This window comes from Siphateles boraxobius, unplaced genomic scaffold (genome assembly GCF_051911475.1).
Source record: "Siphateles boraxobius isolate OS27281-9 unplaced genomic scaffold, OSU_SipBor_1 9, whole genome shotgun sequence".
NCBI classification, from domain to species: domain Eukaryota; kingdom Metazoa; phylum Chordata; class Actinopteri; order Cypriniformes; family Leuciscidae; genus Siphateles; species Siphateles boraxobius.
The window spans coordinates 12,606,339-12,623,398 of record NW_027509219.1 but is presented as its reverse complement, the minus strand read 5'-3'; the positions used below and the strand labels follow the sequence as shown (position 1 = coordinate 12,623,398).

General features: G+C 36.4%; 1 protein-coding gene across 1 annotated transcript; it reads left to right on the top strand.

Annotated features, from left to right (window-relative positions):
• Window positions 1-332: 332 nt before the first annotated feature.
• Window positions 333-2,961, top strand: LOC143733017 (serine/threonine-protein kinase pim-2-like). Its single transcript, XM_077224541.1, has 6 exons — window positions 333-507; window positions 996-1,090; window positions 1,231-1,281; window positions 1,506-1,887; window positions 1,988-2,167; window positions 2,888-2,961. Exons 1-6 carry the CDS (start codon window positions 384-386, stop codon window positions 2,935-2,937), a joined length of 882 nt encoding a protein of 293 aa, XP_077080656.1. The 5' UTR covers window positions 333-383; the 3' UTR covers window positions 2,938-2,961.
• Window positions 2,962-17,060: the final 14,099 nt, after the last annotated feature.

The window sequence follows — 17,060 nt, the reverse complement described above, 5'->3', positions numbered from 1 at the left end:
TTCAAAAGTAACGTTCCCATAATGTTTGCAAAATTATAAAACAGACTGTTCCCTTATCATCTGTATAACCAAGAAAAAAACATTTTTGAAACATTGAAAAAAAACTGGACGTTAATACGTATTATTGTGAAATAAGACTTTGGGACATTTATGCAGGCATTAAGCAGAAGCACGGCCTTCGTATAATATTTGCTTTACTTGATTTTGTAACATTACAAATAAGAATGGAACAGTAAAATGTGTAAGTGTGTCATTGTTTAGTTTGAGGTCAGAGATGTTTCTAATAGTTGTCTTTTCAATTGTTTTTCTTCTTTTAAAAAAAACCTACAGAATGTAGGAAGAGGAGAGGAATTTGTACTTTCCTCGTGAGCGTGTGGAAGGCTATGAAACATCATTTCGGCTGCTGTTGCCACAGTAGTGCTGTGGATGTTGTGGAGCCTTTCGTCCCTCCACCAGATCTGGACCCAGAGCCTGATCCAGATCACTCAGCCGTCAAGCCAAATAATGGTAAATACACAGTCATTATTTCTTGAACATTATTTTAAACAGTATTGTCGTCTTGTTTTCCACTAAAAATATCTTAAGGCTTGTTTTCTGAGAATAATAATATTATTCTCCCTAGGTTTAGGTGAAGGTTCAGGGTTAGTACCTAGTTATTACCCAGTTATTGTAATAACTGTAATAAGTACATAGTATGCACATGGGAAACAGGACTGTAAGATGAAGTGCTACCGGTAACACTTTATTGTAAGGTGACGTAGTTACACGTTAGTACATCTACTGTACTTACTATAGGGATAACAGTAAATTATAAATAATTACAAGTAACCAACCGTATCTCTATAGTAAGTACATGTAGTTAATTCATATTACCCAGTTCTTATCTGAGTAAGTACAATGTAAGTACTTCACCTTAAAATAAAGTGTAACCTTTTATTATTAATTCAAAGGATCCAGCAAGCTCATATATTTATCATATTGTTTCTGTTTTTCAGAGTCCTTTGCGTCTTTCTTCAACGTAGGAAAGATGATTGGATCCGGAGGATTTGGCAGGGTGTACGAGGGAACACGGAAATTTGATGGCAAAAAGGTAAATATTACCCAACTGTACAAACATTTTGAAACAAATACATGTTTAAACCAATTTACAGATGGTTTAATACCTAGTGCAAGGTCAGGTGCCTGAATACTGTTACTGTTATTGAAACATTTTTTTTGTTTTTTTTGCAGGTTGCCATCAAGCAGATCAGCAAGATTGACAACAATCGTTATCTTGATATTGTAAGTTGTTTAAAACCTGAATGTGTATTTAGTTGTTTAAGTGCTGATTACTGTAGTCAATACACCTGTAGGAAGCATTAGCTGTTAATGTTATCGACAAATAAGCCTAGAAGCAACAAATAACTTTGAGCTGAAAAGGCTCTGTATCTACAAAGATCAAAGAAAAGTACATTCAAAAATGAGATTTGTACCCAGCTAATCTTCTGTCTGCTACTTTTCACTAGCCTGGGCATCCCGAACCTCTCGTAACAGAAGTGGCGCTGCTTCTAATGATGAGGCAAGAACCCAGAAGCCCCTACGTCATACAGCTCTACGAGTGGTTTGAACACCCTCGAAAGTTCACTCTCGTCATGGAGTACCCCGAACCCTGCGAGAGCTTGCTGGACTTCATCATCCGTAACCCTGAACTGGATGAACCAACGGCACGGGTCATCATGAGACGGGCTGTGCTGGCAGTACAACACTGCATCGAACATGGCGTTTTTCATAATGACATTCATGCGGAAAACTTCCTGATGAAGAAAAACACGTTAGAGCTCAAGCTGATAGACTTTGGCTGCGGTCAGCTACTTAGTAGTGACGGCTACGAGAGCAGAATATACCTTGGTGAGCATTTTGGCAGTGTGGAAACCTGAATGTGTGACTTACTGATTATTTGACACTTTAAATAAGAAAGCTCAACAATGCGCGAATGTCTTTCTTACAGGATTAATGACTTACTGCCCACCTGAAGTCTTCACAGATACGAGGTTCCACGCCGTCCCAACAAACGTCTGGGCTCTAGGAGTGTTGTTATATGAGATGGTGAACGCATGTTCTCCTTTTGGCAATAGAATGGAAATCACACAAGCCAAAGTTACATTTAGGAACGCCAACTTATCCAAAGGTGAATAATATTGATATCTTTGTTAAACGCACACATAAAGCAAAGGCTCTGTACAGAGACAGTTAAAGGTGAAGTACTCTATGTCAGATTTTTTTTAACCAGTTGCATTTGTGATGTTTGAGTTGGAAAAAGACGTGAAGCACGCAAAGTCTTTTGAAAATATGCTCTTTTTGTCACAGAAACTGCATACTTCACCTTTAAAGTAAAGATAACGAACATTTTACCTTAAATGAATCATGTTTAGATGTCACATGGTCATGACTAACCAGCTCTCTTCTTATTAATATTGGTACAGAATGCAGTGATCTGATTAGCCAGTGCCTAACAAAGGATCCAACTAAACGACCGACGTTAGAGCAGATGTTACAACATGAATGGATTAGAAATGATCTTCTTGTAGATTGGAGAAGTTCAGGAGATTCACTCGATCAGTGATTTCAGGTGTGAGGAAGTGTAACAGATGGACAGAGTAGGATTATAATCATTTGTTATTATCATTTATCTATTTTCAAATTTGTGTATTGAACAGAGTTCATTTTAATGTTGTTGTCATAGTCTAGTCACCTTCATTTATATAGTGTTTTATACAATACAGATTGTTTTGAAGCAGCTTTATGATAATAAACAGAAAAATAACAGAATCTGTGATGCAAACAGAATTCCATTCTGCTGTAAGACATTTATGAGTTGACATGTTCATATAATCTTTGTTTTGGATAGGAAATAACATACTTGCTGTCCTTGGTGGAGGTCTTGAGCTCGTGATGTGACCCGAAGCCCGAAATCCAACTTCAACTTGACAGGGAAGTCAAGCCGCCACTCCAGAGAGCTCAGAGCCTGGCATCATGGGGGATCTTTCGGACTGGAAATCAATCAAGAACAATTTGGGATCCTAAAGTTAAGCCAAAGGGTCTCTTAGGTGATCATTTGAACACAAAGTATTATATCAAAAAGTGATCAAATTCATCATATTTTACTGAACTCTAATTTAGATTTTCTTTGTTTATCCGAGACATGGCTTCATGTAAACTCCCCGTCAGCAGCATTAGAAGTGCCTGCTTTTAAACTCTATAAGAAAGATAGAGTTTGTTCTAAGAGGGGTTATGATCAAACAAGTTATGATCTATGAGAAAACTGGTTTCCAGTCTAATGAAATCGCTTGGTCAAATTGTTTGGATTTGGAATGTATTGGTTTGAAATTCAGACTCTGAATCTTTGTATTAATTGTAATTTATCGTCCTGACTCTTCAAACAGTAGTTATGAAATTTGAAACTTTTTTTACATTCATTTTTATACATTAGTTATACAAAAGTTTGTCTAGCTAATACAGTGGAACAAGCCTTTAAAAGCAGTCAATGAATAGGACATTTTTAGACCATTTACATCTCATAAACCATCCAGAGCAAAGGATATATTTGGTATTGATGTAGTAATGCTTAAAGAGCTCAATGAGTCACTAGTTAAAACCATCACCAAAATGATCAACTTTTCACTTTCTCATGGGACGTTCCCGTGTGCTTGGAAGTCATCATCTGCTGTAGTGCCTATATCTAAAAGTGCAGATTCTCATGCTGTTAGTAATTACAGACCTATTAGTATTTTACCAATAGTCTCAAAGGTTGCAGAGAAATGAATGGTGCTGCAAATCACTGATTATCTAAATACTAGTTCATTTTTATTAGTTCTTCCAATGCAATTTGGCTTCAGAGTAAACTTCAACTAGATGGCAAATTGTTATTCCACTGAAAAAGTGAAGTCTCTCTTAGACAAAGGTGGGGTTTTCGGGCGGTGTTTCTTGACCTCACGAAGGCTTTTGACACTGTAAACCACAGGAGTCTTATTTCTAAATTATTAGTATTTTTCTCCAGAGACTTATCATATTCAAATCATATTTGTCCGGTCACACACAGAATGTCCGAGTTCAGAATTATAAATCAGCTCCCTAATGTATATCCACAGGTGTTCCCTATGGGTCTATTCTGGGTCCATTGCTATTTACGTTATCAATGATCTTCCATCCGTTTGTCCCGACACCGAATGAATGCGGAAGGCACCGTTATTTATATACACGGAAACAGTGTGTCACAAGTCGCAAATGAACTTACCCAATCCCTAGTTAATGTGACATTTTGGCTAGAACAAAGCGGTTTACAGTTAAATATCTGTAAAACAGTGTTTTTTTTTTTTTTAGTTTTTTTACCAAAACAAATAGTTCAAGTGTAGTGCCAGATGTTGTTGTTTCAGGGGAAAGGCTACAAGTTGTATCTGAATTGATCTTGATTCCAGACTTTCTTTTAAGGCTCAGGTTAAAAAGGTCTGTAACTGGGTCAAAATCTGTCTGTCAAAATTTAGATATATGTCAACAGAGGCCGCTATGTTGTATGTATTTCATTATTATCTCTCATATCACTTTTTGTCTTAACAACCCGGTCACAAGCGAGTACAACTACTCTAAAAACACTGGACTCTCTGTATAAACAATCACAATTTTTTTTTTTATTAAAAAGAGTTCATTTTGATCATTGTTTAATACTAAAAAAGTACAATTTGCTAAATTGGGATAATCTGATGTAGATGTTTGTCTTATGTTTAAGATTATACATAGCCTGTCGTTGCTGTTAAAACTGTATGTTAATGTTAGAACAACTGCACATCGGTCCACAAGGGCTGGAGAAAGAGGGACTGTATTATTCCTCTCAGAAAAAGTCAATTTAGTCAGTCTGTATTTTCAGTCAAAGCCACAAGGGAATATGGAACTCCATCCCATCAATAATTAGAAGACTGGATATACATTTGGTTCTTTTAAGATTCATCTAAAAAAATGGTTACTTACTAGTCAGCACTGTCAACATTAGTATCTTAATATTCTGATTTTAGCATCTTTGTAATAATTGTTCTGAGTTATTTGCTTTTTCCTGTCACTACTTTTTTTTTTTACCTCTTATGTAGCACAATATGTTTTGACAAAATTTTCTGTTAGTGTATTTTTGCATGATTTCCGCGTGGAATCGTGTACTTGTATTTTGTAATTTGATAATGTGATTGTTTTGTTGTTTTGTATTATTAATGTAAGATGCTTTGTTTTTAGGGTGACTTTTTACATTCTGTCAAGGGTCTACAAATGAAAATGGTCTTTTTGGCTAATTCTGCATCTATGTTTATTAATGTGCACTGCCCCTGTAAACAAGTGAAATAAAGTAAACATGAGAGACTGCAAGACGTCAGCACAGCCATATTTGCTTTGTTTTAAAAGCAATTTTTGCTTAGTAGTATGATTTAACACTTATATATATAAACATCTATATATTTTGCTGTTTTTTTCTCCCCTTTATTTGTACTTATGTGTGTGTGTATATATATATATACAGGTATATATATACAGTATGTCATTGGTCTCTTACTTTGTATAAAGCAGCTATGTCTTGTTAATATAAAAACGTACAGAAATACAATAAAATAAAAGCAAAATTTGTTTTTAAAAGTGAAGACAATCATCTTTATTTATATAGCACTTTATACAAGATTGTTTCAAAGCAGCTTTACATATTTACTGGAAGATAATGTTCGATGATGCAAACACAATTCAGTTCTCTAAGATTCAGCTCTAAGACAGTTGTGTCATCAGGGCTTGACATTAACTTTTTGAGGCACTTGTCCTTCGGACAAGTAAATTTATGTTTCACTTGTCCATGCACAAAAGTCACTTGTCCGGGTAAAGATTTATAATTTTATCTAGGGCTGCACGATTTGGGGAAAATGTCATATTCCTATTATTGAGATCAATATTGCGGTTGTGATATGCGATTGCGATATAATAAACAAATGGTTTCATGAGTCAACTTGTTTGGTTCTAAACCAAATGCACACACAGATTAGTGATAATTCTGAAATTAGCAATAACAACTAAATGATTGATAACACCTATAATGATCAATAAGCCATTGATGTTTGGATAAAAATGAACTGTCTAACAGGTAGGACATATACAGAAATTGAATAAAGTTATCAAACAGTCTGCGCAGCATAAATTATAAATTATATATAGACTACTCCTTATTAAAGCTACACAAGTTCTTTAGTCAAGAGCAGTGAGTAATTTTCTCTGTTCCCTTTGTTCTTTCATTAACTTTACTGACAGAACACTTTATTGGTAGCTGGCCCTTTAAGAGCAGCCGCTGTGGACAGAGACGCGGATCTCACACGCGCCTCATTCTCTCACGAGTAACAACTCTTTATGTCCATCATAAGACTGCTCTTGTGTTATGAAGATACTCGACAAATGACATTTTGGCTTAATTGTGTGTGTTGATGTTCGTTCAAGCGCGAAAGAGAACTGTATTCTGGCGCGCGGTCTGTGCATGCGCATCATACTGGTGCGCGTCTTTCTGCGAGTCACATTCAGGACATTCACAGGCCATTCACATTCAGGACATGTCTTCGTTTCAAATCTGTAAAATTAAATCTGTAAAATAGACGTAACGAGTGGCACATAACGTGAAGTAACATGGCATTTTATTTTGTTTGAAATTTAACTTGTCCGGTCGGACAACTAATTTTCTCTCTACTTGTCCTACAAAAAATCCACTTGTCCCGGACAAGCGGACAAGCCTTAATGTCGAGCCCTGGTCATTATTCAGCTGCAGTCAGTTCATAGTTGATTCAGTAATTTTGTAAAGTTCATCAATTATGTAATGAGTTCAAATCAGCTGTAAAGCAGCTTTGCACAAAACAGTGATGTCATCATTCAGCTAAAAAACAATCTTTACAAACATTTTAAGTAGATCTTAGCGGTATTATAAAAAAAAGTATGACATGATCCCTTTAAAGAAATGCTTTCAAAGAATAGAAAAATTAGGTGCATGAAAACCATCTCCATGGTTGTTTATATATATATAAAAAAATGTCAGCCTCTGTTTTCATTTCATTTCTTGTATTATTTTAAAGATTCAGTTTTCAAATCTTTAAAATTGAAGGTTTAGTTACCCAAAAAAAAAAAAAAAAAAAAAAAAAATCTATCATCATTATTTACTAAGCCTCATGTTGTTCCAAACTCGTATACGGTTGTTGTTGTTGTTTTTAAGTGAAAGGCAAAGACCTATTTTTGTTTCCTGAAATAAAATCTCAATCTACTTGCTGCAAACTTCAATGCACTGTAGACCGTTTAAAACATAACCCTACAATAAATGAGACTAGAGCCTGTTGAAAAATAATACAACAATTTTTGGTGCATGACATCATCACTGGTTATTTAGGTGAAAGAAGCTATTATTGTATTATTAGAAAGATTTAGGTCAATCTTGAAGCTTATTGGAAGAGTTACTCAAAAAAAAAATCTATCATCATTATTTACTCCAAATTTACTCTAAAGTCATATAGGTCTACCACTATTTTTACAGTTTTGGGAGGGCAATTGTGAAGAATCGTTACGCAGCTCTTTTCCATACAATGCATTTTCATATAGTCACCATGTCTGTAAAGCTCCAAAAAGGCATACGTGTCACATATGTATTATATAGCCATATATACTGTATATTCCAAGACTTCTGGAGCTTTTAATGAGAAAAGCTTGTTTTTATTCACTGATAGTATTTCCATAGACGGAAGCTCTGAAAAGTCATTGCAGCCACGTTTAAAATGTTGCAGTAAAATATTGTTGACAGCATGTTTTAGTGAAAACAGACAATTCTACAGTGGTTTCTTATATCAACCGGCAGAGAGGCACATGTTCATTCAATTGCATCAGTAATAAAATAGCTGATTGTGAGGTGCAACACACGGCTTTCATCCATCAGGGCAACTCATGTTCCGGGACACTAAACAGGAGGTTTGCTGGACTATTTTTTAAATATAATGAATAATTGTGTCTGATTGGCACAGCTGACAGAGCTTGATGCTGGTTGATTCACTGCCATTTTATGGACAAGAAGGACCATTTTTCTCTTTTTGTGGTAAAAAAAAAAAAAAAAAAGGGCATACAGCATTAAAACAATACCAGGGTGAGTAAATGATGCTTGATGCTCATTTTAGGGCGAACTATCCCTTTAACTGCAGTTTGTACGTGGCCAGTGAGACTCCCAGGAAAAGGTATGCACTGTTTTTGAACTTTTGCCAGATTTAGACACCGAATTTAAACTTCTTTGTGACAACGACATTTAGCCGACCTGTCAAGCTAAGCGAGCTCTGCATCCGTTTTCAAGCGCTCTCAGCTCCATCCAGCGAGGAAAAAGCTTTACCGATGTCTTGCATTCTTATTTCTTTTAGGACATTTGGTTATGTTTACGGTTGAAAGATAATAATTTCATAACTTCTATGGCGCTCTCGGATTCCAGTTTCGCATATGAACATAACTGCCCTGAAATCCCTTACGAAAAAGAAGTATACTTCAAGTTCATTTTATGAAGTATACTTGAGTAATGTTCAAATATATTTTTGAGTAATGTTCAAATATATTTTTAAGTTTACTTTATGTAGTAAGTATACTAATATCAATGTGTACTTGAAGTGTTGTAGAAATTTTAATAGTCATTGATCCCAAACAGGTATCATAAGAGAAAGAACCTATTCAATGTATAAAAGTATATGTGTGTACGTGCTTGTGCGTGACTTTTCAGGAACATATGGGACAGGACCTCTGACCTTAGGGACGGTCAGTTTTGGCCAGTTTATTTCAGTACCAGTTTGTGTCTTTAAGTAGAAACTGAACAGCAGTAAGGACCTTATCTGAGTGGGTGAAAGGTACAGCGGGTGAGGAGGAACCTTGAAAACAGTATAAAGGCTGTCTCATATCTTCCTGTTGGGTGTCACTCTCTTGCACAGCGTAACTTCTGTGTACTAGACTGAACCTATTCTTGCAAGAATAAATACTTTCCTTTTTGTTAATTTGACTCTGAGTGTCTCTTACGCAGTGATGATGTTTAACAGAATTTTTGCCACAACAATTTGGTGTCAGAGTGGGGTTCCTTGGAAGTGCCTTCTGGACCTGAGAGCGGACGGTGTTTGGCCACCTGGACTGAGCAGTTCCAGCTCTACCTCGTAAGCTTGAGAGAGAGGGGCCGACCGCTATCGGGTCCGGGAGGGGCTCCACTGGAATCAAAAGAAAGCGAACCCGTGGCAGCCAACATATCTCTGGTAAGAGACGTCTAAAATATTTTCTTTTGGGGAAAAGTACTTTGTTTCGGGTATGAAATGTGAGTGAACCATATTGGCTGAGGGCTGTTTCTGTGGTACGTAATCTGAGATTAATTGAGATCTATATATAGATCAAGAGGTTTCAAACAGATACGAGAGAGAATTATCAAACAGATAGGTAACCTGAAAATTAGTTGTTCCACGACGGAGCAAATTGTTTTTAGGTACTGAGGCTAATTAGGGGGAACCAGAACAGTTTTTGGTAAACCTTAATTAGGAGGGCACTAATAGTGCAACCCGACCGATTTGGGTTAAAAGAAAAAATCGGGTCTGTTGGGGACGCCTAACAGATCAGGAAAACGCGCGTTGAAGAGAAATCCACAGAGAACAGAGAAGCAGCCAATATGGGGAAGTCTCAAGGTAAGCATGCAAAATTTGATACACCGGTTTTTCTATCAAATGAGAAAATTATGGGGGAAAATTTATGTTTTAGATATTGAAAAAACTGAGAATATACCATGATTTCCCCAGGGAGGGAACACTGAGCACAACTAGACTGAAAGTAGTGCGAGAATCAGTTGAACAGGGCAGTGAGAAACAAAAAGGTTGTTATGGCTGCATTCAACATGTGTGATTAGGCAGATAAAAAAAGTTGAACTGCCAGGAGAAATAAAGTTTTTACTTCTTCATCCAGTAAATGGAAGCATGACATTAGATATCTGAGAACTTAAATTTACATGATAAGGATTGAAGTAGCAAGCAGCTATAAGGCTGTCTGTTTGAAATAGAGGGAACTGTAAGTGAGAGACTTGATGGAAGAGGGAAGTGAAAAACAAAAAGGTTGGTGTGTGAGATATGTGTGTGGGGATTGTTAGCAAACAATCATGTACTGGTTAGATAATGAAGGAACTGGCATGTAGAGAAAAGAAAGAATTAGCATGTAGAACAGAGGATGCAGAAGGAACTGACATGTAGGGAAAGATGGAAGAAATATAGTAGAAAACTATATGTGATGAAAATAAAATGTCTGACAGAATTTATGGAAGTCAAAATAACTGTTTAAATGGTATGAAAAATGAGTTTCAGAATAAAAATAAGGCATTGAGTATGATTAACGGGGATTAATGTGATATAAAGATAAGGAATGTTTCATTAAGCAAAATGGGGAAAAACTATATTTTCTGTATTAAATTCTATATTTTAATGGTAAAATAATGATTGAAATTAGGTTTAATTTTAAGTTTGACAACCATTGTGTTTTGAACCTAGGGTCCAGCTATGCTGGAGGTACAGCAACAGGGTTTGCTTATTCAGCCCGGTTTCCGGATGTTAGATATATACTTGTTCTGTAATTAGGGTTGTTGATGATAATACCAAATTAGTAAAATGTAAAGACAACTTTGACCAAAGATTCTGGAAATCAATAATGTATAATGTTGGATATTTTGTTGATATTAAGTCATTGAAGCAAAAGATATTGTCTGTTTTATAAATGAAATTATGGGTCAGGATAATTTCCCTGGACAAGTATGACTAAAGTTAAACGAAAACTTTGTGAAAACAACTTAGAATATTTTGAGCATTTCGATGCAGCTTATGAAAATTAATGTTCTGCCAAAAATAATGATAAAGATTATGATTCGGCTATTGGGATTGAATCCGCCACTGGTGGACTGTAAAAGAATACAGAGAACTGCTTATCAGCTCTGTTTGCATTCCTGAATGGGACACACTGCTTCAAGAGTGTGCAGTAAGTTGGAGCCGACAGAGAGTGCTTTAATTGTGGTCAGCAGGACCATTTAACACGTAACTGTAAATGCCCACCGAGAAGGTGTAAAAAACAAAGTGTAATTAAGCGATATAAATTTCTGGTGTTAATGTGGGCTTGAAAGTAGATCAGTGTTTAATATGATGATATTAACATTTTCGTCTGAGAAAGAACTAGAGATAAAAACAAGGTCAAGAGATTGAAGTCTTAAAGTGAATCCTTTTAAAGAAAAGATCTATTATAGTAATTTTTAAAAGTGAATTGATGAATACAGGTTGATGTAAAATTAATGACTCCAACAAATGTGAGTTGCAAAATATATCAAAGTAACTAACCGGATGATTGTGTTGTAATTAAACATTTAAAAAAAAGATTTTAGAGTATATAGAGAGACTAATCTCACAGATGATTTACAATAACTGCAAAAGTATCACAAGCAGAGAGTGCTTGCCTCGTCAAAAAGTAAATCCTAATTGGAGATTGATAAACTCCAAGAGAAAACTTAAGTCAAATATTAAACTATGGTAATTGAGATTGAGAAATGTGAAACGTTATTGAGAACTAGAATAATTATTATATTTTGTTATAATATAATAATATAATAATTATTTTTATGTAAGAACAAATAAGCAGAAGTAGTAGGCTACTGAATTAACGGTTGCTAAATGTAAAATGTGTTGAAAGGCATCTGATTAAACAAACAGCTTGAAAAGTTGACCATGAAAGAGCTAGAAGCTGATGTTTTGCTTTCAAAAGATGAGTCTGCTATTGGCTGTAATGAAACAGTTCGCTTATCTAAATCTGATGTGTGCTGTGGCTGAAACAGCCAGTGCGACAGAGACTCAATCTGAATGGAAATTTGTAATGTCTAGATTCCCTGACGTGGGCAAAGGACAACTGTAAAACTATGTTTATTTGAAAACACATGTAATTTCTGGCAAAGATGCCTTAAGCTGGGATAGAGTTAAAAGATGGTAGATAAAAGTTTGATGTTAGAAGTATATGAGAGAGCAGTGTACCAGTCCGAATGTCTCAGAGTCTCTCTCATTCAATGAGTCAGCTAAAAGCTGTTATCTGTGATAATAAGTAAAGCACAGTGTTTCAGTTGAGAATCATAGACACAGAGATGTTTAAAAAAACAATTGCCGTTCAGAGGGCAATTTGTATTTGTAAATGTTTTAAATGTAAAACTGAATGACTTTAAAGAAGTCTTTAAAATAATAATACAGACCTTAAACGATAGAGGTGACATTTTGATTAGCGTATTTTAGGACCAGTAACAACTTTGTCTCATTTAGTCTCCACCATTCAGGACCGATGGCTCCGGCTACAGATGAAGTACACTGAATGTACGGTTGTGATCTAAATTCACTGAGTATAGTCTAAGTAGCTAGGTTGCTGCTTTTAAGATAGTTAATGGATTTAAGTGATTAAATACTGTTGTTATTAACCTGTCTCCCTGTGAACACTATTAGGCAATCGGAATGGCTCTGGTGACTCTTGAACGTGCCTTTCCTAAGCTCCAGAAAACAGCTGAGTTCTGTTGAAGAAAACTGATTGTATTGGGACAGAGCGGTCACCAGTGTGTACGTGTGTACGAGTGGCTACTCAATGACGGGATGATCTTCCTGGCCAGGGGGTCACGAACATTGGGCACCTCCGGATGGAGGTGTTATTTGTGAGAAAGGTATGAGAGTTGAGCGCTGATTACTGGAGGCCACCGGGGTCAGCAGAGCATTGAGAGGTGAGATGGGCTGTGAGGTGAAAATTAATGTTACGGCAGTCTGACCCAGAAATGTGAGTTCCTCTATACCACTCACCAGAAACCGCATTGATTGTATGGCTTGTTTTTCATTGTGACAAGTGTCTGCAACTATGCCAGGGGACGACACCCTGAAGAGAAGAAAATTAAAGATAAATAGCTAACGGGAGTGGGCTTTCAGGAGCCAGCTGATTCCATGAGGTGATTGCCATTATTTGCTGCGGAGACAGTAACAAAACTCAATTATATGAGGGACATGATGTTGGTTGCCATATGGGCAAGTAAAATGTTTAGAAGAGTTAATTTTGAGCTAATATGTCTATAACATAGTTTTAACTCGTGAAGGTCGTTGGACATGGTGGTGGCTAAAGATGAAGACAGCTTTGTAGATTTGAGAAAAGTCTGGATAATAAAGCTGAATGGTAAAAGGTTAATGTAATGACTTTAATATTACATTTTGTCTAAATTACAGTCTTAGGAGGCTGTTGAAAAGATTATTTGTTTATAGTGAGAGAGACTGCTTGAGTGGAGGAAGGGATGGTAACTGTGTCTGTCTTTTTGTTATCGGCCCGCTAAAGAACAAAATAGTGATAATGAACCAAAACAACCCAGCTGACTTTTCTAAGATGAAATTGATAATGAACAGACATGCTTTGTAACTGGTTAAGAGACCATGTAAAATTAGGTAAAAGCTACAGTAAAATGTGAAGTTTAAAATCTTACTTAAAATTTAAATCTTTTTAGAGATGATATAATGAAAAGCGAACATTGAAGATGAACAGTTAAAATATGTGTCTAATGTGTGTGTGTGTGTGATGGTGACTGCACTCTATGTCTTGTATGGGTTAGTTTGGGGTATGAATACTGCGTCTGAATAGTGTGTAAATTGTGTCATTAGCCACTAAAATCTGGTAAGGCAAATGACAATTTTTAAAGAAGCTGTTAATTCTGTTGAGTCCACTTGATGAAAAGATGATGTAGAACATGGGACGAGCTTTAAATGGATTAGTTATCCAGCTCTGTCTGCTACTGGTAATTATGAATCAATCTATGGATTAAAAGCATTTATGTAAATTGGATTTGTGAAGTGGTAGATCGTCGTCCATAATGGGTTGAGATAAACTAAAATGTTATAGATTTGAAGGCAATAACAAAGTGACATATTGGCTAAGTCAATATCAAATTATCCAGAGAGTCCTTCACATTTATGAATATTGTGAACAAAAGGGGGAAAATGTTATTTGACATACATTGACCAAGTCTGTACAGCACGACCTGACCTGACAGAAACAATTGATGACTTTGAAAATGTTTGTAGATGACGGGCTTAAGAGACCAAACAACAGGCCTGAAAAGCAGGATACACTGTAAGACTGAGGGCCGTTGCCCTCCAAATACTCTGATAAGAAGATGTGTTTGTGGCTTTAAGTAATATTTTTGTTTCAAGAGGCAGAGAAAGATGTCTGAAGGAAATTTGTCTGAAGGACAACGTTTGGGTTAGTGATGATGGCAAACTTTATCCAAACACCATTACTTTAGATTGATGCAAGAGTTGAATCATTGCATCAAAAGGGGGATGGTTACAATTGGTAACAATTTTGATAACAATTGACAAAGTATGGTTTACTAGGGGACAATATATGTTGGGAAGACACTGAGCTTGACTGGGTAAAAGCCTGGCAAGAAGCCATTCTTCTCCCTAACAAAATTGCTGTCTGTAAGTGTGCCGCACACGCTGATAACAAAATTGCAGGACTGTTTCAACAGGAGACGCCAGGGCAGATGCAGCAGCGAAGGCCGCGGCAGCACAGCAGACAAAAGAAACTACGTGTACTTTACTATCTGAAAATAACCTCAACATTTGTTTTTCTTTACAGAGCATGCAGACTTTTGATGCAAGGCAGAATGTGCCCAATAAAATAATGGTTATGGATGAATTTGACTTACTATCCTGGCCTGGGTTATTATTGTGGCAGAAAGAAACAGGGCCACACCTGCACAGCGCATAACTTAAAATTTTCCTTTTGCAGGATGTCAGGATGGATTGAATCAAACAGAACTGATTCTGTTCTAAATGTATAAATGTTGACTTGTTTACATGAGCAAAGTGGGTTGAAGGTTTTTCAGAGGAAAAGAACTCTGAGTGCTATTAAGTGAGGAAGAAATTATTTAGTGATAAGATGATTTGTAAAATGAGAAGAAACAGAGTTGAATTGGACAAGTGTTGAGAATAAACTTGAAATTCTTTATGCATATCATCAGCAAGGTGAACAAATGGTGAAAATTCCACAGGTCACACCAATAGGCACGACCGGCCAGACAAGCGGTCACTAACAAAACCTTAAGGTCTTCATTCACAGGTCAAAGCAGGAGATGGTTCACTCCAGTAGGGGTACATCGTGATCTAAGGGGCAAATCTGGTAATGATCAGAAAATGGTTGGAGAGTGGGACACCTGGGTCGAAGCCTCTCACCTTAGACTACACCGACAGGCCTCAATAATCAAATATGAGGACAACGTGAGGGGTCAAAGGCTCGTGCTAGTAACAGCCTCCCTCACCGGCGAGGGAAAGACTACGGCAACGACTCGCAAAGTGTCACCCTGGTGAAGACAGAATGTCCATGGGGCAAATGAGGTGACCAACACACCTGAAGGAAGATTCACCAACTAATGGTTTGAGTTTTGCAAAAGAATCTGTTTTTGTGATGATTTTGATGATTTTATTTGATTGAATCAAAATATGGCTAGATCAAATGATTTGATTGGTTAAAGATTCATTAGAAAATATTTCAGGTAAATTATAGGGATTATTATTGAAGAAACTTGATGATTAGGCTTTCCATTAAGGGTAAGAAAGGCCGATCATGGGAGAATATGTATGGTAATAAGCTAAAAGATGCTCCGTATTTGAATTATTAGAGTTAATTTTGAACAACTACATTGGTTAAAAGAATGGATAACAAATATAAAACCTTTTCTGGATAGATTTTATTAAATATGGTGTTAAATAGAGCTTACTAAGTAAAACCATTGGCTGAATCGAGTTAAAAGTTAAGAAAATATGGTTAGGAAAATGGAGGCGATGTAAGGAAACGGGCGTGGACTGATGGTAAAAGGATAAGATTGGTTAATATTTGGGGGGTTGGGGGTACTGTACTACCAATTTCAGCGATAGGATTATCAATATTGTTATGTTTACCATGAATTATAATGAGTGTTTCCAGCTCAGTACAGTGACTGGTTAAAGCTGGGATGTCTGTTCAGTAGGATGAACAAAATATGATGATACAAGTAGCGGGAGCTACTGTGATATGTGTTAAAGTGTATGTTTCCTTTTCTTTTTCTTTCTTTCTATGAATGTTTTTGATATGAACAGAAGGTTAAAAGCTGTGGTTATCCGCTATGTGATGACGTACAAGGAGAGGGGTCGAAATGAGGGATTTTATTCTACTTTTATTTCTTCGTATTTCTTAGCCTGTTGAAATGCCATGTGGGTTTCAAGATGTGTAATGATAACGAGGGTGTTAAATTGCTGTGTTTCCTACTTAAATTATACACTATTTCTTGTTTATACTGAGGTGACTGAGGGTCCGACCTAGGTCGGGAGTGCAATAACAGTGCTTATTCATTCAGCCCGGCCTCAGATAAAGTCTTTACTTGCTTGCTAATACTTAAGGGACTATCCCCACAAAAACAGCCTAAGCTTTTTACTTTTCCAAATGTTATTTCACAAATGTTTAAGAGAGTGGTCAGTTATGTGAAAACCAGAGATGAAGAGTATAAGTGTGATGAAATGACTTAAAATTTGTTCTATTATTTTTATTATTATGATTGGGTAATCTGAATGATAAAAAGGGGGAATTGTTGTAGAAATTTTAATAGTCATTGATCCCAAACAGGTATCATAAGAGAAAGAACCTATTCAATGTATAAAAGTATATGTGTGTACGTGCTTGTGCGTGACTTTTCAGGAACATATGGGACAGGACCTCTGACCTTAGGGACGGTCAGTTTTGGCCAGTTTATTTCAGTACCAGTTTGTGTCTTTAAGTAGAAACTGAACAGCAGTAAGGACCTTATCTGGGTGGGTGAAAGGTACAGCGGGTGAGGAGGAACCTTGAAAACAGTATAAAGGCTGTCTCATATCTTCCTGTTGGGTGTCACTCTCTTGCACAGCGTAACTTCTGTGTACATGTTTGCAAAAATTGTTTTGTTTACAGCGTGCGCAGGGCCT